This window comes from Manis pentadactyla, chromosome 9 (assembly GCF_030020395.1).
Source record: "Manis pentadactyla isolate mManPen7 chromosome 9, mManPen7.hap1, whole genome shotgun sequence".
NCBI lineage: Eukaryota > Metazoa > Chordata > Mammalia > Pholidota > Manidae > Manis > Manis pentadactyla.
In genome coordinates, this window is record NC_080027.1 from 39,247,860 (window position 1) to 39,273,368 (window position 25,509).

The 25,509-nt window shown below is 39.2% G+C and overlaps 1 protein-coding gene across 1 annotated transcript; it reads right to left on the bottom strand.

Annotated features, from left to right (window-relative positions):
• Positions 1–1,573: 1,573 nt before the first annotated feature.
• Positions 1,574–24,950, bottom strand: SPCS2 (signal peptidase complex subunit 2). Its single transcript, XM_036929781.2, has 5 exons — positions 24,797–24,950; positions 10,595–10,678; positions 9,845–10,005; positions 7,509–7,643; positions 1,574–2,331 (listed from the first exon to the last, which is right to left on the bottom strand). The coding sequence occupies exons 1-5, from the start codon at positions 24,908–24,910 to the stop codon at positions 2,145–2,147; spliced, it is 681 nt and encodes a 226-aa protein (XP_036785676.1). The 5' UTR covers positions 24,911–24,950; the 3' UTR covers positions 1,574–2,144.
• Positions 24,951–25,509: the final 559 nt, after the last annotated feature.

The window sequence follows — 25,509 nt, forward strand, 5'->3', positions numbered from 1 at the left end:
CAGCCTCAATACTCCTCAGTGGTTTCCCAGAAGTTTGTCTCAGAGAAATCTCCCCAGAGGGCCACAGCTCCTTTGTAGCAGTCAAGATCCACTGCACAAAGTTCTGAGACCTGTACTGTTGTCTCTGAATGGACCTAACTGGGATGATAGACTGCAGAAGAGTGCTGGCTGTAAGACAAACCCAGCAGTCACCACTCTTCCTTAACAAGCATTTTACACCCAGATGCCCTCCCCTCAAATAAACCAAAGTTCTAACAATTGTCCTGGTTTCAACACAGAGAGGTAGAGAATTCCCCCCCTTTTTGTGCTTGTGTAGGTGTGACTGTAATTACCGTCTGACAGGAAACTTGTTGCTGTCCCCCTTCCCCGCCCCCCCCCCAGGATGAATATTAGTGTCAGTAGTTACAATGCAGCGAACCTATGGGTGATCCCAGATTAGTAAGGTCTTCCTTACTAAGGAACATTAAAACTTACTTAGGAACCTACCTAAGAAACATTAAAAACAAAAAAACTATGTAACATATTTCAACATAATTCAATTTTTGTAAAAAATATATTTTGTACATATATATGTCTAAAGATACATTGTTTTATTTGTAAAGAAGAAGGTACACTTTGTGTAAAAGACCTCCAGGGAGTCACCCTGGAGAGGGTTATTTCTTATCTATATACACAGCCTTAGGACCCCTGTAACTAACAGTAAATTCTTTCATTGTAAAAATACAATTATCTGATTACATACTTTCAAAAGCTGTAAGTGGCTGACCAAATAGGATTATCACCTTAAATTTTTTTTAAAAAGAGATAACTAGTAGCTCAGAATTACATGACTTACCCAAGATTTATGGGAATAGAGAGCACAGATTTTAAGGCTTCAACTCCCTGTCGTTATGTTCCACAATCCCCCATGTGTGGTGCTAGATTGGGCAACATTCCCAAGTCAGAGGAAAATATGGTAAGCGTGATTTCTTCTGAAATGCATATAGTTTTAGGTAGTAGGCTAGGTTGGAATTCCTTGTGTAAGGCTAGAGGACCAACATTTCTACAGATCAAAGGATCTGGGCAAGTGCCCAGTTCTCTGACCACAGTAGAAAAATACTAGAAAACATGCTATTCACAAGTCTGGAGCCAAACCAGATTGAAATCCCAGTTCTACCACTAGCTGTGTGACAAATTATTCAACCTCTGTGCTTCAGTTTCCTCATCTATAAAATGGGGTTAACAACAGTTCCTACTTTTAGGATTGTTGTGAGTTAATACATGTGAAGTATTTGGAAAGCTACCTGGCACAAAGTTAAGAACTGAGTGTAATTATTATCACTAGAAAGCAAAAAGTTCCTCACCTAAAGGTTCTCAGGGGCTGCTGGCCAGTAAAACAACCTAGAAACAAAAGAAACCTACAGTAATAAGATTGTTAACACTTGCTATCTATTCCTTCCATCAAGACTATGACTCCATTTTTTCACATCTTTCCTTTTATTGAAAAAAATTTTAGAAAATGGCAGTTAATAAAGGGCACAAACAAATAACAGGGATATACTAGTGGAAAACATAGACAATTTAAAACTAAGAATACCACTGGCTTCTTTAATTGGTTTAAGAGCACAAAATGTAACAGGCAGAAGGTCTGTTTGAAACAAATTTAAATGCTGTTTTTTTTCCAATTCTCCCCAAGTCAAATACATACACACCCACAAAAATGGTGTGTGAAGGAAAGCTGTAATACACAAGAAGTTGTATCCAGAATTAAAGGAAATGCTATTGAAACAGGAATTAACACAAAGTCAGCAACAGGTTAACAATTTTAAAAACTGTGTCTTCATATGCTGCATGGCACAAAGCTATACTACATAAAGTACTGCTGGGAATGAAGGAGGAAGTCTGCACGACCTCTAGCAAAAATGCTTTTCCAGAAAAGCAAATCAAAACAATGCAGTTAGCAGACCAAGGAGGCTACAGCTGGATATTAGAGCTACAACTTCTCATATCTGAGCTAGAAAATCCTATTTATCCAGAATGGACTGAAATTTCAGGACAAATCAGGGACATGTTTAACATTTCTTACTTTAAGTTCTCTGCTTCTTTCTCCCTCAGCCCCCCATCATTCGGCATGATCTAGCAGAAGACAGCTATTTTATAATTGGCTATTTTATTTTTCTTTCTGTGGTGAGACTGTCATGGAGCCTGGATATTTCAGGCTCATATGCATCCATGACCAGTGTCCCGCTGTGGTCAAAAAACTTAGCAATGGACTTGGTGAACTCGGCTTCCCGGTGTTGCTTTGTTCTTCCACTGATGAAGGTCAGCTTCAGAGTGTATTTGTCATCAAACCTAAGCAAAGATAATAAATCAAAAACCAAACAGAGATTGAAGCAGTAATAACAAAGCCCCAACCAGATGTTTTCAAAGAACAGGGCAGAGCTGGCTGGCTATTGGTGATAGAGGGATACTCAGAACAAACATTTCCAAAAAAAAGAAAATCTAGGGGCTCCTAACTGCCTTCAAGACACAAGTTCTGGTCCATAGGTGTTGCCATGTCTTCCCTGATTTAATTACTTCATACCTCCTTTACCTTGTCAGACTGTTAGACCACATGGACCACCTTCTCTTGCCTCTGGACTTAGCACTTGTTATGCCATAAGGTCTTCCTTTCTTTCCAGTCTTACTGGACTAGTTCCCATTTGTTAATAGGATACTTGGGCTTAAACTTTTCTAGAAAAGCCTCCCCAACACCCCCAAACTGGGTGGAAGTCTCTCCTGTGTCACCTACAGCAAGCAACATCAATAGCCAACTCAAATACCGAGCACCTATTATATGCCAGGTCCAATGATTAGGCTCCCATCCTGTCAACAAAATTACCTATTAACGTTTTTGTTCTGTGTTCCTAACTAGATTCAGGGATTCTTAAATGCAAGATTGTGTGTTGTTTTTCTATTCTTGGCTTGACACTTGGTCCGCAATCACATAGTTATGAATAAATGAAGAACTCTTGTTTTCACAGATGTTACCCAATTCCAGGCTGCTCAGCCCCTATTCCCTGTAACCAACCTAGCTCCAGGTTCTACTGTGATCCCAGGTTAGGGATGTCTTTCACCACATAAACTTCAGACAATTCTTAGCTATACCTTAATGTATCTTAAAGGCCTTTTATCTCTATCCACCTACGACGGTTTTTAACATCAACCTCTGGCAGGCTGCCATTCCTCTCTCCAGCCCCACTTGTTTCTGTCTACATTTGGACATACTCAGTGAACCATCAAGCCAGTATTGCCTTTAAAGGAGGCAGTCAGTTGAGCCTCTGTTTCTGCATGTTTAAAATAGGAAAACTACCACCTAGTTTTCAGGATCACTGTCATTGTTAAAACAGTGCTCAAAACACCAAAAAAAAATCATAGCTTGATAAATTATCCCAACCTGGATAGTGGCGGTAGGGGGAGGTCCTTGAACTATTTTCAACATGTCGAAATTTTTTCTCAAGCTCTGACCTACTGCTGTTAACTGATGTCACAATGATTTTGAGGCTTTAGGGCCCAGTTCCACTGGCAGTCCCATGGCTTTGATAGCAGGGCATGATTTGATGGGTTGTGATCTGACGCATTTTTAAATAGTTACTCATTAATTCAATAAATATTTATTCAGCCCCAACTATACATGTTAGGCAGTTTCAGATGCTAGGATACACAGCAGTGAACACAACAGACAAATTTCTGCCTTTTAGGACTTTTACTTTAGTGTGAGGGAAGCAAAAAGAAAAATACAACGTTCATTTAAATATGGAAGGTAGGAAAGGCTTCACTAAGCAGATGGTGGAGCAGAGTCCTAAAGGACATGAGAAAACAGGTTACTAGGAGGAAGAATATTCCAGAGGAAACTGCAAATGCAGAGGGCCAGAGGCAAGAACTTGCTTAGAATGTCTCAAGAAGAGAAAGCAGGCCAATGTGCACAGAATGAAGTGAGAAGGGAAGAGCCTCAGGTGATGCTGGGTGTGTCTGCATAGTGTATGGGGTGCACAGCATAGGTAAGTGTGGAGTTGTAAGCTGTGCTTAGGATTTTAGGCTTTTTGAGCAGAAGACTGAGTTGAATCTGCCTTATGTTTTAAAAGGATCACTAGACCTGCTGTACTGTAAATACACTAAAAGCAGGGACAGCAGCTGCAGAAGGCCATTAGGAAGGCCACTCGTACAGTAACCTAATCAAAAGATGATGGTAGCAGTGGAGACAGTTAAGTGGTCAGACTGAATATATTTAGAAGGTAGAACTGACAGGATTTGCTGACAAACTACTGGAAGGACTGCAAGACGGGATCAGAATGATTCCAGAGTTCTGGCCTGGGTAACTACAGGGATGGAATTGCCATTCATTGAGATGGGGGAAAACGGGTAGGAAGCAGTTTTAGATGAGGGATAGCAGTTAGGTTATGAATATCTTCATTCTGGGATGCTTATAGGATCCAAAGTCAAATAGGAAGCTGGAATATATCTGGAGTTCAGAGTAGAGGTCTAGATGAAAACAGAGATCTTCATCCCATAGACAGCACTTAAGGTCTTGAGAGTCTAGATAAAGACTACACCTACTGAGTGAATACAGATACAGAAGAGGTGCTAGGGAAAAGCACTAGTGGCATTTCAATTTAGAGAAAGAAGATAATGAAGAATCACAAAGGAGACTAAGGAACAGACATTAAGATGACATTAAGATGAGAAAATTAGAAGATTATGGAATCCTAGGTGACTAGTTTAAAATACATATACATATCAAACACTGCTGACAGGTCAAGTACAATGAAGAAAGAGAAGTGGAGAAGAGCAGATCCAAGAGACAGGGAAGAAAAGGGAGGGGGACAGATAAATGGGGAAGACTATGAAAGGAAAACTAAGGGGAAAGAAAATGAATTTTTTTTTAATTGGGAGAAATTACAGCACTCTTGCATGCCAGAAGGAATGATCCAGCAGTGAGGGAAATATCAGGTAAATAAGGGATAGAACCTAGTGGACAAATGGAGAGGAGGCTTAGCTAGAACTCAGAAGCAGAATATGATGAGCACTATAAATAGATAACAATGGAAGACCTGACTGTTTCTGTCTTTCCAGTAAAAAAAGGTGCTTAGAGTAAAGATTGGGGGAGGGGGAGATGCAAGGGGCCAGAGGTTAAAAGATAAAAGAGAAGGTATGAAGGATCCCGCAGGACCATGAGAGAGTAACTGGACTACAGAAATACCATGACATCTAAGCTGGGTAGGGAAGACGTGAAACAATGAGGGAGAAAAAGGACAGTGAAAAGGGGGAGGCTCAATGAATTACAGATGTCACTGGAGCTGAAGAACTGCTGGGACAAGAGAATGAGGAGATAAACTAGAAAAACAGGAAGCCATGGTCAGAGTGGGACACTGACAACTTAAATTACTGAAGGTAATTAGTTATCAATAACAGAAAAGTCTAGGGTATGTCCAGGAAAATAGGAGGTTAAGACAAGGAAGAAAACAAGATAATCAATCTCAGAAGAAAACTGAGAGGCGAAAAGGACCGGAATCATCATCCACTTGGATACTGAAATCATGAAGACTTCTGGAAGGAGCTATGTTAGACAGAATGCCAATGAGCCAAGAGCTACCTTCAAGGTAAGAGAAGTGAATCCGCATTTAACTGCAATGGGAAGGAACACAGGTGGCACATCTCCTCTTCACAGGCACAACAATGTGGCAGACAGTAAAAATCAGCAGGCAATATGGAAAAATCAGAACGGTCATACACCACTAGTGGGGTTATAAAATAGTGCAGCTGTTTTTTGGGAAACAATCTGTTCCTCAAGCAATTAAAGAGTTACCATATGACCCAGCAATTCCTCTCCCAGATGTATTACGTAAGAAAGGAAAAGGTATGTCCACATAAAAGTGTGTATACAAATGTTTACATCAGCATTATTCATAATCACCAAAAGATGGAAACATCTCAAATGTCCATCAACTAATAAATGGGTAAACAAAATGTGGCGTATCCATGCAGTGGGATACTATCTGGCATAAAAAGGAACGAAATATCGACATAGGCTACACCATGGATGAACCTCATAAACATTATACTAAGTGAGAAAGCCAATCACAAAAGATCACATATTATCTGATTCTAGTCACATGAAATATCAGAACAGGGAAAATCTATAGAGACAGAAAGTAGGTTAGTGGTTACTTAAGGTTGGGGGCTGAGGGGAGAGGGAAATGATAGCTAAAGGGCACAGGGTTTCTTTTTGAGATGATGAAAATGTTCTGAAGTTGACTGTGGTGATGACTGCAAACACTTGTAAATACACTAGAAATCATTAAGCTGTACACTTTAAAAGGGGTGAACTGTATGGAATATCAACTATATATAGCTCAATGAAAATAATGAAACCAAGATGTTGCTAGGGTTTAGAATTCTGCAGCTGTGCTTTAGCGGCCTGGCACACAGTGTAGAATTGATGGCTGAGGCCAAAAGGGCAGCTGGGGGCCCTGCCCAGAGGCGCTAAGGAGGCGGCTGCCACATCAGGTTTGTTCCTCCTCACAGGCGTCTCCCCACGCTGCTGATGAGAGAGGCTGCCGGGCACTGACGCTATACTTACCTTCATATATGTCAATAATTGTACTTTAAATTTGAGAGCCTATTATGTGCTAGGAACTATACCATGTGTTTTTAGGATATTGACTAACAGCATGAGTTCTGGGCTCAGACATGGGCTGGAAAATCTGTCAGAATTCACATTTGGGCCTAGAAGAACTAATTAACTCCGAGCCTATGTTCTTACTATAAAATGGGTTGTTCTAAGATTTAAATGAGACAATGCACTAGGCACAATACCCAGTATACAGTAAATGCTCGATATAAGTTTGCTATTATTATAACTGGTATATATACCAGTTGGCATCTTCCCAACAACTCTACCGATCATTTTAGATGCTACTAAGCTTAACTAGTTTATATGATATACCAAAAGTCACACAGCTAGAAAGAGAAGACCTGGAACTTGAACCTAGTTCTGGTTACCTAGAAGACTTCAGGTGTCAGCTGCACAAATTTAAGCCACTGCTGGTCAGAAACAAACTGAAATGTGCTTCTCTGAGCTGCGTGGCACTGCTTCAGAGATTCCTGACTGCACAGACGGCAGTCAAGATCATAGAAGACATAGAAGCTAATGGGGTTCTTCAAAGATAAGTTAACTTCACACCTTTGGCCTTTACAGTTCTTCACTCTAATTGGCTCAGATTATTACCACAAAGAGAAAGAGAATCATTCTTCATTCTTCCAGTGCAGTACTTTCTCCATCAACTTATCCTCAGAGCACTTCTGTGATACTGCAATCTCAGAAGTGCAATGCTAGGAAAAACCTTCTAGATCATTCATAACTCCCTTTCATCATTCACATGATTAGCACTATGATGTGCATAGAGTAGGCACACAATAGTCTGTTGTTGATAATGATAACCAGAGAAAATTCAACATCAGAATTTAAGAATCTGTGAGGACAGTCATACCTTTTGAGACTGGAGGACAGCTGCCAAATATCATCAGGATCCATCCCAGTAGGATCTTTCCTGTGGGCCACGAGAAAGATGCTTTTCTCCTTATATGAGGTATAAATGGTCAGGATCCCCATCATAACAAAATAGGTTCAGGTAAAGTTAAGGGGTAAAGACACAAACATACAAGAGAAATAATACAAACTGCCAAGCAAGGGCTATGAGAACTTTCATACTAACAGGGCTAAAGAAGACAGTTTTGTCTTGCTACAAGAATACTGAAAATTTAGCTCTTTCATTCTCATCCTTATGTTTATATACCAAGAGAAACAAGGCTCTCTCCAGTTAATTCTCCAAATAACACCTCAAAAAGGAAGAAAGGAAAAAGCTAAACTAGCTCTCACTTTTTCTGTTCAAGGACAAAAAACATACAAAGATCCTCTGTTGCCTAGTTTGTTTGTCAAGACTTGTGTTTATTTCCCCATAAAATACAAATCAAATAATCACAGGGATTTGACCATGCTCAACCAATTTCAAGGGTCATTAAAAGAGAAGAAAAGTGGCTTCAGTTTAAGAGTAACTGCTTTCTATATATATACAGGCTTATTATTATTTTCAGTTTTTCACAGTTTTAACTACCATATTTGAGTACCTGTGTGCCAGAAACTGTCTTAAGAGCTTTGAATACACTGTGTCATTTAAATTGTATGAAAGGTGAAGGTAGAGTGAAAGGCTATGAATTTTAAAGTGAGGCAGGCCTAGATTTGAATTCTGGCTTTTGATCAATGTATCCTTGACATATTACTACTTCCTTCCCCGAGGCTTAACCTTGTTATCTCTAAAATAAGGATAATAGTGACTTTTTTGAATTGTCATGAAATCTGAGAGATGATGTATATATATTCAGTGTATAGCACACAAAAGACATTTATAATGGTAATCATTGCTATTATATATAAAACTGACATTATAAATTAACATGGCAAGATCTTTTTTTTAAAAAACAAATATAACCAACCATGAAAATTCCATCAAGCTAGTTCTTTTGGGAGGCCATATATTTGTAATAATGTTGCTGTCATTGTTCAAACCTCTTTGGAACTCCTGTGGGAATCATCTCCAGAACCCACTGCATGTTCTTTTGAACTGCCTTAATAGTGAAAGAATTCATACTGGGATTACTGAAAGGAGTCCAGGTGCCAATTCTGGGACTATAATTTAGGGTCAATTTGGATATCATTTTTTATCAGAACCTGTTTAAATGGCTTGATAACTGCCTCTGAAGAAAAATCCCTTAAGTGGAGTTTTAAAAAATATTTCAGGTAGTAGCAGTGTCATTAAGAAAGTAAACTGCCTACCACAATGATTTGTTTTAAACAACTAGTACAGTGGTAACACATAGCAGACACACAATAGCACTGCGTGGCTAGTTAGAATGAGGTAGTCCTATATATTCTAACATGGGAAGACATCCAACATAATTTCTAATAAAAAAGAAAAACGCAGTATGTACACATTCACTTGGGGAGGAGGGGTAGGAACTACAAGAAAACTTTTACTTTGAACATGTATAACTTCTGTAATAATAGTATAATAAAAGTTATTTGTATGTAGCTTTTAGAGAAATAAGCCAGGTAGGTAATAAACATGATTCTACATCTACCATAAAAGAGGGGAAAGGAAACATTTGAGTGACTATTACATACCAAATACATTGTAAAATCTCTCATTTAGCTTTTATAATTCTGAGTGTACATTACCTGTATTTATAAATGAGCAGCATTCAAACAGCCTCAAAGAAGTTAAGTTCTTACCAGCATAAGATCACAAAACAAACTGGATTTCAAGCCCAGGTTCTGAAGTTCCAGAAAAGGTTCTTAATTCCACTGTTACTCAGCCACACCTATGTATACCTCATGCTCAGCAAAACCCAGTTCAGACCCTGAGCTTCAAAGAAACGTGATACAGATGTGAATCTCCAAAATCTGATCCTTTCCTAATATCCTGGAGTGAGTGGTTTGAAGCACCCTGCTAAAATAGGAGAAGTTCTAGGCTGGAAATGAGAAAAGTTAGGTCTCACTATTACTGTTTTCCTATTGGGAGCTCACACTTGGATTAGAATAGCCTCTACATTTAATAACTAAACAGAATTAAAGATAAACATATTAAATCTAAAATATATGATAATTACTAAATAAATTCACAGATGCCTACAGCTCAAAACATTAAAGTTTAACATTAGCAGCCCCTCCCAGGACAAAAGTTTGTTTTGTGTAGGAAGCAGGGAGGAGTTACCAGTAGAGATCTTAATAAACAAGTCACTAGAAAACAAACTTGAGCATAAAGGATATGATATAACACACAAAGCTAAAACCGGCTTCGACTCTGGAAAGGGGTGCATATAATCCCAAATCAAAGCCACTATGGCAAAGAAACAGGAGATGGTACAGATGGTGAGACGACCGTCAATTAGACCAAAATTCTCCACGTATTTGTACTTTTCCAGAAGTACCTAGTGAGAAGAACAAGGAATCAAGCTAACAGGAATGCTTCCTTCCTATTACCTGCTTTTATTCTTAATTACATGATAGAAGTTATCTTAAGAGTCATATAAATTACTGAGTAGTTCTCTCCAATCAGGATTTTACCACTCCAAGCGAAAAAAGACTCAAGCTGCTTATAACAACCCCGAAAAAGTTATCAAGTTCTCACTTTTGTTTTAATCCTCAACTTTTCCCTAGGCTGAAGCTAAAACTTTCTTTTCTCTTTTTAAATGGAGAAATAACCGATCACGGGTGAAGGTTCTATATTCCCCCCAACCTTCTTGGCTCTAGCTAAGCAACCTCAAAAACAACAGATAACAAGCTTTCTGGAATTCAAAAACTAAGAGAATTTGAAGAAAAGCTTGGGGTAGGTAACTAACATTTATAATTTAACACATGCTCCCCTATACATACTTTAAAGATTTTAGAATCTGCTTTCTGGCTCAATTCTTAACACTGAAAACAGAGTCCATTCCAAGTCACAGGAGAAAAAAAACCTTACAGGAAATATTCCCTTAGTTATATACATGCAAACAGAAAGCCCCCTCATTAACGTACCTTTTTGGCAGAATCATCCAAAGAATTTTTCACAGCTGATCCATCCCATTTATCAATTTTTACAGGCTTATCATCAATCTTCCACTGTAAAACAAACAGAAAAATTGTGCATCAGGAGACATGGCATCTTAAGTGAAATGAACTACTTCCTTAACAGCATCCTTAACTATTTGTAACATTTACTCTGTCTTCTGATGGTGGACAACTGAAAGACAAACACTTAAAAATGAAGATGAAGGATACTAGGTTACTAGAAACAGGTGGTACTTCTATGACGTTGCCAGTCTCCATGCTGAGAAGTCAAAACTACAAGCCCCAAACCAGAACACTTACATGGGCTGCAGAGACTATACAGGGAACTCACATGTCCCATCCCATTTTATCCAAATGTGGGAATAGAAAAGAACTCCACCTGTCCATCGTTTCATTCTATGACCACAGAACATGGATGATATACATCCATGAACTTTCAGACACTAACATAATAAGGAAGATCTTCTTTAGTACAACTTTTATATTTTACCACCACGTCTTAACTGTAGGAAAACAGCAAATCCAGTGTAGTCTGTTGAACAGAATATTTTGAATTAAAATTCAAGTCTTATCATGTTAGTTATATGACTTTGGACAAGCCCTGTTTCAATTTCCCTCACATACACATGTTTAGAAAGGTTCCCAAATACTGTGTTACTCAGAGGGAAGTGATTCTCACACACTGTTGATAGAAGTTCAAACTTGTACAATACCTATAGAAGACATTTGGCACTGTGGATTCCACTTCCTACTTTCGGGAACTTTTCTTTAACTGCATATACATGAAATAATATATAAAGCTACTCACTGCAGCAGCACTTCTAATAGTAAAAAGTTAACACAAATGCTCATATGTAGGGGATATTACATAAACTATGGTCAACCCAGATCCATCCTGACAAGGCAAGAGCACATGAGTGAGACTTCTCAATGTATATCTTTCTAATTTTTCATTATGTGAACATATAATAGAGTAAAAAATGTCCTCAAATGCAAGTGATTACATGAATGTAGCTTAAGTGGAACACGGTGTTAAAATACTCCAATACACCTGCCTTTTAGAGATCATAATGTCCAACTCAGTTTTTTTAATTGAGTACACAAATACCCTATTTCATAAAAGTTACAAACCAGCAGGCAATCCAAAATCCATTTGGCTTTCAAACAGATTTTACTGAAGGACAAAGAAGAGAACTTCATATTTATCTTTCTTATTGGGCACAAGTTCAGAGATACTGCAACAAGAAATAAGGAGATGGAGTATGAATAAATATTTGTAGAAAGTAACTGAGAAGATTTTAAAGGAAAGTAGAAATACATAAAATGATTTTTTTTTACTATGATTCTACATACTACTACACAAAAAAGAACAACTGTTCTGTGAAGTTTGCTGGCTAAAACTAAACACTTCAAGTGATTAACAGTCAATCAAGGTGTTTTCTCTTTGCTGTCTCATAAAAACAAGGATATTCTTCGAGGAAACTATTTGTGGCAGCATGCTGTAATACTGATTCTCACAGCCTGTCAACCTACAAATCAAACATGACACCTAATTTTAAAAATACAAATTAAATCCAGAAGACATTAACAAGCTTTCTAGCTAAGTAACAAACTTACACTTAGTTAAATAAACCCCATTTTGATAATTACAACCAAAAGAAAGAACTTGTATAGCCAGAATCCACAAGAGAAGATGAATTATTTGGAAACAAAATCATTAGAAGTTTCTTGGTGGGTCATTCCAAAAAGAAGTATCATATTCTCACAGAAATTCACCCCTACATCACTACCTGCAATGCATCAGGTAAGAAACTTGCCTCTTCTATTCAGAGGATAACTTCTGGTGTTTTGGGGGGATAAAATGCAGGTGCCATTCCAGCATGTGCTGGAAGAGCCTCAGCTCCAACTCCACTGTCTGGTACCCAGACACAATCTTCAATAAGTGGAACAGGAACATTTCCACTGAATTACATTAATCACAAGAAAGTTTATAATTCGGTTTCTGTAGAGATGGAATCATCATTCATTTAGTGTGCATAGAAAACCTTAGCCTATTTCACAGCAAAGAGCATCTCTGCTATAGTGAAACACATCTGGGAAAAGGACAGGAGGGTGGACACTAGGTGTTCGTTTTTCTGATTTATTTTGTTATTCTCAAAAGCTGCTTATCAACTATAATGTAACCTAGTCCTCATGTTTTCTCTGCTACTACTCAGGGTATTTCAGAAACTTTTTCCCCTCATTTTTATTTCCTCAACTCTACATGTAAATTGCTTTCCTTTTGTATTTGGTCATTGATCCATTGGTTATTTAGGAGCATGTTGTTAAGCCTCCATGTGTTTGCAGACTTTTTCGTTTTCTTTGCATAATTTATTTCTAGTTTCATACCTTTGTGGTCTGAGAAGCCGGTTGGTAAAATTTCAATCTTTTTGAGTTTACTGAGGCTCTTTTTGTGGCCTAGTATATGATCTATTCTTGAAAATGTTCCATGTGCACTTAAGAAAAATGTGTATCCTGCTGCTTTTGGGTGGTGAGTTCTGTAGATGTCTGTTAGGTCCATCTGTTCTAATGTGTTGTTCAATGCCTCTGTCTCCTTACTTATTTTCTGTCTGGTTGATCTGTCCTTTGGAGTGACTGGAGTGTTTTGAAGTCTCCTAGAATGAATGCATTGCATTCTATTTCTCCTTTTAATTCTGTTAATATTTGTTTCACGTATGTAGGTGCTTCTGTGCTGGGTGCATAGATATTTATAATGGTTATATCCTCTTGTTGGACTGATCCCTTTATCATTATGTAATGACATTCTTTGTCTCTTGTTACTTTGTCTGTTTTGTCTGATACAAGTACTGCAGCACCTGCTTTTTTCTCCCTATTGTTTGCATGAAATATCTTTTTCCATCCCTTCACTTTTAGTCTGTGTATGTCTTTGGGTTTGAAGTGAGTCTCTTGTAGGCAGCATATAGTTGGGTCTTGTTTTTTATCCATTCAGTGACTCTATGTCTTTTGATTGCTGCTTTCAGACCATTTTCATTTAGGGTGATTATGGATAGATATGTACTTATTTCCACTGCAGGCTTTAGATTCATGGTTACCAAAGGTTCAAAGGTAACTTCCTTACTATCTAAGACTCTAACTTAACGCACTTGGTATGCTACTACAAATACAATCTAAAGGTTCTTTTATTTTATTTTCTTCCTCCTCCATTCTTTATATATTGGGTATCATATTCTGTGCTCTTTGTCTATCCCTTTTTATTACCTCTGGTGACAGCTATTTAATCTTAGGAACACTTCCATCTATAGCAGTCCCTCCAACATACACTGTAGAGATGGTTTGTGGGAGGTAAATTCTCTCAGCTTTTGCTGATCTGGAAATTATTTAATCCCTCCTTCAAATTTAAATGATAATCTTGCCAGATAGAGTATTCTTGGTTCAAGGCCCTTTTGCTTCATTGCATTAAATATATCATGCTACTCCCTTCTGGCCTGTAAGGTTTCTGCTGAGAAATCTGATGATAGCCTGATGGGTTTTCCTTTGTATGTGATCTGTTTTCTCTCTCTGGCAGCTTTTAACAGTCTGTCCTTATCCTTGGTCTTTGCCAATTATTGTATGTCTTGGTGTTGTCTTCCTTGGGTCCCTTGTGTTGGGAGATCTGTGCACCTCCATGGTCTGGGAGACTATCTCCTTTCCCATATTGGGGGAGTTTTCAGCAATAACTTCCTCAAAGACACTTTCTATTCCTTTCTCTCTCTTCTTCTTCTGGTACCCCTATAATACAAATATTGTTCCATTTGGATTGGTCACACAGTTCTCTCAGTATTCTTTCATTCCTAGAGATCCTTTTTTCTCTCTGTGCCTCAGCTTTGTATTCCTCTTCTCTAATTTCTATTTCATTTATCGTCTCCTCCACCACATCTGATCTGCTTTTAATACTCTCCATTGTATTCCTCAACGATTGGATCTCTGTCCTAAATTTTCCTGAGTTCCTGAATATTTTTCTGTACCTCCAGGAGCATGTTTTATGATTTTTATTTTGAAATCTCTTTCAGGAAGATTGATTAGTTCAGTTTCACTCAACCCTTTTTCTGGTAGTGTTGAGATTTTGCTTTGAACCAGGTTCCTTTAACATTCCATATTTGTATGTGGCACCCTCTAGTGCGCTCTACTCTCTGGAGCTGCGCAGCCCCTGGAGCAATGTCAGGGGTAGGAGGGGAGTGGTGCTGGTGCCTGGGGTGAGGAAAGAGCTGTTTCTTGCCTCCTGGCTGCTATACCTGTCTCCACTGCCAGAAGTGGGCCGAACACACAGGTGTAAGCCTCTATGCTTTGGGTTTGTAGCTGCTATAGGCGGGGCTTCCCTCTGGCTGGGTGATGCCAGGGCAGGATTTGCTGGTTTGTGAGCCAGGTGCGGGCTGGCAGGGAGGAAGGCTCAGCAGGCTGTGTATCATGGTGGGGGGCCTTGGAGCTGCGTGGCCAGCCAGGGGTATGGAGCGCCTGAAGATCGTGAAAGTTCCCAACCCTCTGTTCTTTTCTCCAGGTGAATGCAATCTGGCACAGCCTTCTTTCCTGTTGCTCTTTCAGGATTAGTTGTATTAATTATATTTTCGTATTCTATGTGGTTTTAGGAGGTCTCTGTCTCACCTTCATGCCACCATCTTTAATCTGCTTTCCTTTTGCAATAATAAAAAGACAAAGCAAAGGTTGGTTTCTTTCATGTGGGACCTTACAGGACAAAATTACAAAGAAAGGCTTCCTGAAGAAAAGAATTAATATAGGCCTGAGACTGTCATCCTTAGAAATGGCCTGGCTGGTATCTGGGAAGTTGGCTGGTAAAAAGTTTCCTACACTGATGTAACACTTTCACTAAGTGGTAAGAGTGGTTCACTGTGCCTAAACTGTTTGTATAAATAACGTGGTTTATGCTAAATACCTGTTTTCCTCCTTGGAGTCTGGAATGTTGGCACTGGCAAGACAGAAGTTGCACACTTAACCAGTCCCAATAAAAACCCCAGGGCGTTGAGTTTCCAATGAGTTTCCCTAGCAGATGACACTTCACATGTTGTCATATCATACTGTTGGTGGAGGAATCACGCACATTCCATGGGGCTCCACTGGGAGAGGACTCTTGTAATCTTGCACTGAGTTTCCTATAGACTTGCAACCTAGGCATGTTTTCCCTTTGCTAATTGTACTGTGTATCCTTTTACTGTAATAATCTTACCCACGAGCACAACTACACACTGAGTCTTGTGAGTCTTTTTAGGGCATCACTGAACAGGTCTTGGGGATCCCTGATATAGGCAGTATTGCCAGTTAAGAAAGAGCAGATGCCCTCAACAAAAATAAAATAAAAATAAGAGGATTGCAAACACACACAAAAAATATCAGTGCTGTCTTTGGGACAGGGAATAGGACTACACCTGATTTTTTTCTTCTTCTGACTTTTAATTTCCAATTTTTCTTTAATAAATATGGATGGTTAAAAAAACAGATACAGCAGACACTGTAACTTCACGATTCCTTTTGCTCTCATTCCCACCTGCATACTGTAGATACACGTATACTGGGCACAATCAACAATCACAAGCATTGACTATTTAGTTATTTTAAATGTATGTAAATAGTTTAAAGAATAAGACTTCTAGGAAAAAAACAACAGTTTCTGCTTCCCCTTAAATCCTCTCCTGGTGTCATTTCACACTCCCTAGAGACACTGCTTTCATCTCCTTTGGCTCATTTTTTTGGTGTTCACCTTTGTATCTCTAAAAATGTTTATATTGTTATTTCTTAATTTTTCAGTTTTTGGCATTAAATCTACTGCCTTCTCCCATGAAAGATGAGCTTGAGCTATTTCAACCCCTGCCATATTCACATTTATTTTTCCTTCTTCTCCCCCACTATCTTTTTAACATAGTCCTAGATCAATACTGATTTGGTCTTAAATATTTTAATTTTTGCTAATTACTTGGAGTTCACATTATGACTGTAAATGTTATTCACAGATAAGTCACGTAGTATACTAGGATTATTTTTTCTCTCTGGTATAGCTTTTAGCTTTTTGTTTTCCTTGGAGCTACTACTGTTTTAGTTGTCATTTTTAATCATACACTGTATTTACCACCAGTATATTCTCAAATTCTTGCCCAGTTGTTTACATCTCTTCTCAATATGTGCAAACACACTCAACGTTCTGTGAATTTCATCTTCTTGGAGAAATTTGCTTCACTCTAAGAGGACTGCTTTCCAAGCTGTTGTAGAGCTGTCATCCTGGAATCTCCCTTTTCTATGACCCTGGGTTCCCTTAACCTCCTCTTGAACTAGATACCATTGCTTACTCTTTTCTTGGTTTATTATTCCCTTGATTTGGCAAACACATCCTCTGATGGCTTCCTTGAAAAATGTTCACATGGGAAATAAGTTTTGAGATTACACACCTAAAAGTAGCTGTTTATTCTACCCTCACTTAAATAAAAGAAATAATTTCTCTTCAAAAATTTAAATTTTTATTCCTGTTTTAACAGTGCATATGACTGAGATTTCTGAAGTCATTTTGATTCCTCATCCTTCGTGTATGATGTGTTTTTTTTTCTGTGCAAAATCTTACATGAAGTTCTTCGTGTTGCCAGTGTCCAAAATTTCAAGATGATGTCCCTGACGCAGGTCAATTTTAATCCACTGTTAAACTGCTAGTATCACTGCTAGGCCCTAAGCAGACTCTCTATCTGGAAACCAATGTCCTCCAGATTAGACAGTTAGAGTTCAGAGTTATTAAGTGTCACAAAGTCACTAAGTGACAGGCAAAAAAAATTCTTACAAATACACAGCTCACCATAAAACTGTTCCTTCCAGTGACAGAAAATTATTTTTAGTTGCCTTCATCTCTGAACTCAACCCCAAGGCAGATTCTGTTTGTGGCCTTATTCTCAAAGGTGTACTGTACTTCAAACCAGGATCAGACTGGATTGAGACTGAATATAAACAGATGTAGACAAATGCATTTTTCCTCTCATCTAATAACGTAGGCCCTTATTATGCAAAGGAGTATAATACAGTGGTTAAAAGTTAAAGCTTTAGACTCAGACTACTTGTATCTTAATTCTTACTTTTCCGTTTAACAGCTGGATGATGTTGAGCAAATAATCTTTCTACAGCCTTAGTTGCTCAAGTGTAAAATGAAGATGATAAAAATATCTATTTCACAGATTGGTATGAGGATTAAATATTGTAATTATAAAACAGCATAGTGCCTGGTACAGAACAAGTACTTATTAAAAATTAGCTCTTGTTGCGATTATGACAAACCATGTAACATACTGCACCACAGTTAAGTGCATGTATGTACTGTCTCCCTCATAGGTAATGGAGACTACATATTTTTACATTCTCAGAGTCAGGGACATAATATAGTGTCAAGAGATACTTGTTGAAAAAAATGTCTGAACCCTTCCTTGTAAGAAAAAAAGAGAAAGAAGTTATTTCTAAAATGTTAACTTTCAATTTAAGTGTAGCAAATGCACACATGGCTGAAATGACCTCACTTGATTCTTGTCCACAGAATTTCTTTTATGGATGGAAGGCAGGCAAAAGATATAACCATAGCTACCATTCACTGAGTGCATAATATATGCTACGTAATGTGTTAAGTATTCATTACCCATCTCATTTAATCCTTACAACCACCCTTTTAAGAACAATTACCATCTGCTATGAAAAATTTTTGTATCTCCCTCCCCTCCAAATCCACCTATTGAAATCCTAACCACAAATGTGATAGAATTAGGACATGTTATCTTTGGAAAGTAATTATGCCATGTGGGTAGAGCCTTCATGAATGAGGTTAGTGCCCTTATAAAAACACACTACAGAGCTTGCTTCTATTCTCTGCTTTCTATCGTGTGCGGATACAGGAAGGCAGTTTGCAACCAGTGAGAGGGCCCTCACCAGAACCCAACCATGCTGGCACCCTGATCTCAGAATTCCCAGCCTCCAAAACTGTGACAAATAAAATTTCAGTGGGTTAAGCTATGCAGTCTATGGTACTTTAGTAACAGCAGTCCAAACTGACTGACACCCTCCTTTTATGGCTAACACCAGGGTTTAAGAGATCTGCCCAGCTGAAAACCAAGAAGTGATAAAGCCAGGGCTCAATTTTAAATTTTCATGATTTCAAAACCCACGCTCTTTCACTAGTCCACACTGCTTCCCACACACTAAAAGGAAAGGAATTATTAACCATCAACAACAAAAGGACACACACACCTGAAGTGACAACTATACAAAGTATCTTAATTCCTATCTAATAAATTATAGTTAATAACATTTAAAAAACATAAAAAATATTTTCATCTTGAATATGCCAACAAAACTTGAAGGATATAAAATACTCTGAATTTTCCATTTCCTCCATTTAAAACCAACTGAAATTTGACTGAAAATATAACTTAAGAAGTCCTATTTTTAGGAAATCACTCTCCTTCCACTACCAACTTAAGGAATAAAATACTTTACTGAATCAGCGTACCTGATGCCAGACCTAGATAGCTAACCAGTTCACAAGAAAATATGCATTTGATGGCTTTGACAGAACATTAAGAAGACTTATTTCAGTTATGAGCCTCCACTGCAAATTTGAATGAGAAGTTCCACAAAGGTATTTCACTAGAGATGTGGCATCAAGAACTCTACTTTCAAAGGAGTGAGGAAGGATATCAAACACAATCCAGGTCTAACGAATACGTGAACAACGCAGGAAGGTATTTTCCGATTTAACTGATTTGAGGATTACACACTTTTCCTGTTCCCCATGCTTCTGGTCTTTGTCAAAAAAAGGACAAAATCCTTGGTCACTATGGCATGTCCAGCAAAACAAAATTGTCTTGGGTATGAAATAACTAAAATCCCAAGGGACTATGAACACTTCCATTTTCTCATTTGGTAACAGTGAAAGCAGAGGTAAGTTAGGCAGTGATGATAAAGACCTTGGTGGATTGCTTCATAAAAGTTTCTTAGCTTAGCAAAGGGCAGTAAGACTGAAAAGGATTCTTCAATTCACACTGAAGAGATGAAGGATACCAGGGGTAAGTGGTGTCAATGGAAGGACCTGGCTCTGATTTAGAAAGGGCTGAGCATGGCATAAGAAAAAATGATTAACTAACTTTCTTTCTGTGGTCTCTCCCAGTTTATAAAGGGGATATAGCCCTACAAAGAGGAAAAGTCATAGATGAGGCACATGACAGAGGAAGCATATCCTAGATGGCCTTGCTTTGTAGGTTAAGAGACTTAGGCTTTATTGTGAGGCAAGGATTGGAGAGTATTTTAAGTAGGGGAACAACACAATCAAGTTTGCGGGATTTTTTTTTTTTTGTCTTTTTTAGTGGCACCCTGGCAGATAGTCTGCAAGGGGGTAAAAATGGAGACAGATACATCAAATGGGGCCTGATTTAGACATAAGACCTGAATCAGAGCAGCTGCTAGGGAACAAAAGGGGAGTATTAATGAGGCAGAATTGGCAGGACTTAGACTAGATACAAGGAACATGAGAGAAGACAGAGATGAACACTCTCTTAGATCTCAGGGTTGGATAACTGAGCTGTCATGTTATTTTCCAAGAGAAAGAACACAGGAGGAAGGAGAAGAAATACTCATTTGTATATGCTGACCTTGAGATGCTTAAGCTCTGTAGTTACATTGCCTTCAGATTTTTCTTAACTAAAATATGGACAGTACGAAAACTGATGGTAAACTCAGAAGCTGAGATCACTGAGTTGGAAATATACACCCCCACCTCCTACATGCACACATTCTGCAAAAGATCAGAAAGCAGTAAGTTCAAAGTAAGAAAAGAAAATGTTCAATTTGAGGAGAAAATGATGTCTGTCTTGAGAATGTGTGCTGTCACCTAATTTTAGATCTAAATTCAGAAATGCCAAAGTTTCTCAAAGAGAAAGATTATAGCTCTTGGCTTGAGCCATCTTCCAAACTGAGAACAGATACTCTTTCCACTACTAGATTAGCTAGCACATGGCCTGCTCCAGTATGCAATGTAATGCACTAAGGTCAGAGCACTGGGTTAAGAACTGAGAAGTCAGGTTCTGGAATGTTAACTCACTGTATGGTCTTTGGCAAGTTGCTTCACTTTCCCCTCTCTACCTATGTCCATGCCGATAAAATGAGGCTGAAACAGATGAGCTTTAAAGCCTCTTCATTATAAACACTTTAGAGAAACCAGTATGATTAAGCAGAATAGTTAAAAAACAAAACAAAACAAAACAAAATAACCCCTTACAGTGTCAGAACCAGAAGAGATTTATAAAGTCATCTAAGACAGCAGTTCTCAACCTGGAAGTAACCATTCAAATGTAGAGGAAATAAATAAATAGCTATGTGAGAAATCATGCAGCTGTTCAGACCCCACCTCCAGAGAATCTGATTTTTAACTAAAATCCCAAGGGAGTCTGATATAACAGTCTTCATATTATACTATTAAAAAACCCAAACATTTATCTAAGAAAACTGACATCCAGAGTAACCAGCTAGTTAGTAGTAGACATACATCTTGTTCAATGCTTACTATATGCCAGAAACCATCCTTCAAGGTAAATACTATCATTATCCCTACTTTACAGATGAGAAAACTGAGATACAAAGATACTAACTTACTCAAGAACATATATCTGGTAAGTGACAGAGCCAGGATTCAAAGCCAGCCAGCCTGGCTCCAGAGCCTGTGTTCTCAACTACTAAGATATAAAAGCTGTGCTTTAATGCATACCAGGCTGACAGTCCAGCCAGGAGACAGAAATCCAGGTATGCAGTTAAATGGGTCTGGATATAGCTTCTAGAAAGCATAGCTTACTAACACATTTTAATAGCCAAAACAAATCCAGCCTGGAGACAGAAACACAGGTATAAGGTTAAAAGTACTTGGAAATAGTTCTGGAAAGCATGGTTTAATACCAGATGTCAATTTTAAAAGCCAAAATAAATTAAGCATGCAATTTTTCTTTATAGTTTGCTTGGTAAAACAAAATCCTTTATGTATTTTGGGCAAAATAACTTACTGCAATGATCTAAGTTATTCTGTGATGGAGACTGGAAGAGGATATTTGCATACCTATTTTTATGATGAGGAAACTAGAATTGATTTGTCTTAAAGTCAGTTTCGTAGAAGCAGAAAGTCACATCTGCTTAGGGAAAGCCAGAAGTACGTCTGCATATCTTTATTACATTTCTTTAAGACAAGTGAAATTACAGCAGCAGGAAATAAACGACCTCCAAAATAATCAAGACAAATCAAATCAAAGAGATTGCAAGGTAACAGTGTCTCATTCCCAAAGAGCAAGAGCTTTTCCATTCATTCAGATCCTGCTCCACTGAGAATGATGTTTTTTCTCCATTTTCTCTCCACAGTAGCCCCAGTTTTCAATTAGAGGCACCATTCTCTAAAGGCAATTTCTGAAGACTGAAGTGGCAGATCTCAAGTTTTCCTCTGTTAAAATCAATACTGCAAGTACTTGTCCTATGTTGTATCACTACAGAAAACTGTAGGAACCTCTCATGGAACCTGGACAAATACAAATTGCTAAAACAATATAAGACATCACGTCATATTAAGTAACAGCCTAATTCCCATGTGCAATAAATGCTAGCAAATTCAGAGGAAGAACAATTCAAAGTAAGGCTGAAAAGAAGTTTTCCAAGAAAAAGCAGCTCTTGATTTACTTCCTCTCTCCTCTGTCCCTCACTTCTTGGTTAATTCTGCCAAGTGCTCCTTTATGAGGCTTTTTATCTATTTCTGCTACTCAAGCTGGGGTTCTCCTCACCTTGTCAATCTATTTTTTTAGCCTTTTACAAAGAACATTTATATAGATTATAAATTCATCTATTACATAACTTACATAGTATTACCTAATGTACCATCTACACAAACCTCTAAGTATGGGCATCCACAGTGTTTACATAAATAAATTTAAGTTCATGAATTCATGCAACTTGTTCAAGGCCATGTAGCTTTTAACATGTGGCACTAGAACTCAAACCTATCTTTTTATACTAACCCCTAAAATACTAGTTTGGTAGAAGGCCTTATTAGAAGGCTTCTAATTTCTACCTTCCCAAATAATCTGAATAATTTCCCTAAAACCACTTTATTAGTCTCAAAAACCTTCATCAGCTTCCCACTCTTACTTCAAGCAACCCATGCCTTCCTCAATCTGATCCTATCTACATGTCACTGCAGGTTTCTTAGAAAACAGTCCAGTTAACTTACTACCTGAGAAACATCTGGCACCATCTGTATACCTTTGCTCAAGGACACTCTTACCTGACAAGCCGTCCCTCTCTCTCCCCCAGAATAAGGTCCCAGCTCCACTCTCAGACATGAAGTCTTCCCCTGGGGCCCTTACCATCTTATTAGATCTCAGGGATCATCCATCATTTGAGCTTCTGTAAAAAATACACATTTGAATACACCAAATACTTTTTTAAAAAAATATTCTAGATACCCCATGTCCCATAATCAGCTATACCAAGTACTTTCTGACAGGATTCTTGCCATTGCATGTTTGCGTCAGACACTATACGTTAGAGATATCATTCACAAACATCACCTCACTGAATTCTCCCCCAGACCCTAACATTTCAGATGAAGGGAAGCTTAGTGAGGTTAACTGACTTAACAGTCTTCACGCAGTCTGAGTAGCAGATAATTTCAAAGCACAAGTCTTATGTTTCCCAAACCCAAGTTCTTTTAATAATACAACAATACCATAGGCTTTACAGTAATCACTGCCTTAGCAGAATGCCCATGATTGTTTGCTGGTGATAATCCAAGGGGGAGGAAGAGCAGGAGCAGTCAGTGGAACAGGATGAGGATGAGGTGTGAGGTGCTCAGCGGCACCAGAGCAGAATTTGTATATGAAAACGACCAAATTCCCAATACTCTCACATGTCTTGAAGTAATTTACCATCACAACCCCTAAAACATGGTTCGGTCACTTAGTTGTTAAGGCTGTAAGAACCGTGTAATTCAAAACCAGTTAACACCCAAAAAGAAAAAGCAAGCAGATCTGGAGCTGAACCTCTTAATTTGATCACATATTCATTTCTTAGCACCTACTATGTGTTAGACACAGGGATGTCTGAAAGCTATTTTCAATGAAAGGAAAAAATCCTATTTACTATATTAAAGATCCCATGATTAACATTTGTCATTAACCTGGCCCAGGACCCATAATTAGAGAACTGGAAGGGACCTCAAGGTACATTAAGGTTAAGTCTCTCATTTAAAGATATAGGAAAAAGAAGCATATTTCAAGGTCACACAACTAATTAGAGGAAGAACCCATACTAGGACCCAGATCTCCAGGCAACTTTTTTCCAAGGTGTTACCCAAAGGGCAAGAAGGGCCGACCTAGGAGCAAAGCTTTCCTTTTTCTCTTTTAGGCCCTTGTTGTTAGGACCGCAATTTAAAGAAAAAAAAAAAAGGCATGGGTGAACGGCGGGAGCAAGAGTGAGCAGGCAGCAAGCTCAAGAATCCAACTCACCTAGTGCACTTGGTGGCAGGTGGGAAGGGGAGGAGGAAATGGGGAAAAGGTGAAGAAGGGGAGAAAAGATAAATCTTAAAGGCGTCCTGTCAGTCCAGGAGAGGAAGTCAATACTCAAGTAAGTTCAGTATTCGGGGTATGGTGATAAAACGCCTAGAAACTTTCAGTAAGCAAAAGGCCAAGGAGGACTCTGGAATCTGTATCAGCACCCAGGTGTGGTGACCGTGTTGCGAAGTTTGGTTACTACTGGTTTCGAGTAACTGCGTTCACCTCCTTCGGGCTTCAGTTTTCCCCGTCGGTGAAATGGGCACATTCAACAATGGCCCCCATCACCACCGAGGAAAAGCGACGGCCTCACTTAAGTATGGGTATAATCAAATTACTCTAAAAGTTGTGGTGGCCGGCGTTAAGGACCAGGGACACTTCCGAGAAGGAAGATCCACAAAGGAGGGAGAGACGGGTCTGAGGTGTGGAGAGAGGGGGCTACGAACACCCATAGGGTTCTCGTGGTGGGCCCGACGAGGACTAGAGAAGCCGCAGAAGAAAAGGGGGGCGGGGATGGGGAAATGGGCTCGCCTCCTTCTGGGCCTCCCCAGGCCTCAACCGTCCCCCAAAATCGGTTCCTCACCTTATCCAATAAACCGCTGCGGCTACTGCCTGTCCCGCAGCTGGGACCACCGCCAGACCCACCACTGCCGCCGCCACCACCGGCTCTCCCGCCCTGTGCGGCTGCCGCAGCCATCTTGTCCGCCTCAGTGTCTCCCTCCCCTCCTACTTGTCCGAAGCCGATTGGCTGCAGATGACAGCGTGACGCACCGCGCGGAGTACATCGGGATTCGTAGTTCGGGGCTGGTGACGCGTGTTGCCAGCGGAAGAGGCCGCGGGGCTTGCCGGGACTTGTAGTAATTAGAAGGTCTGGCCGCCAGTTGCTGCCTACGGCCGCCGCGTCGCGGTTACTAAGAGGTAGAGAAAGGTGGGAGACGCCACAGTGGAGCGGCTCCGAGATTCCCTGGAGGCTCCCAGGCGCGCATCCCGCCTGACCGGGACGTCGCCACCACGGACGCCTCGAAGGTGGAAACGACGCTGGAGGAAGGTGCGGCTGGAAACTTTAGTTTGGGTGAGGGGTTTGTCTCCCCCGCCCGAGTTTCCAAAGGGGCGGCAGGAAAGATTTTATTAAATCTTATGTTAAATCTTAAGAATGGCTAGGATTCAAGACCAATGACTCCCAAAAAGAGAAGCAAAAAGATGTAGATCTGAATCCTTCACTATGATCCCGTATTCATTTCTTAAGCACCCACTATGTGTTAAGCACCGGGAAACGATCTCCAGACGTAGGGAGAA

Excerpts from the sequence above, each read along its gene's own strand:
- SPCS2 (XM_036929781.2), bottom strand. The coding sequence starts at position 24,910 with ATGGCTGCGGCAGCCGCACAGGGCGGGAGAGCCGGTGGTGGCGGCGGC. Across the intron at positions 10,679-24,796 it reads GCAGCGGTTTATTGGATAAG|TGGAAGATTGATGATAAGCC; the intron begins GTGAGGAACCGA and ends TTTGTTTTACAG. Across the intron at positions 10,006-10,594 it reads TGGATGATTCTGCCAAAAAG|GTACTTCTGGAAAAGTACAA; the intron begins GTACGTTAATGA and ends TCTTCTCACTAG.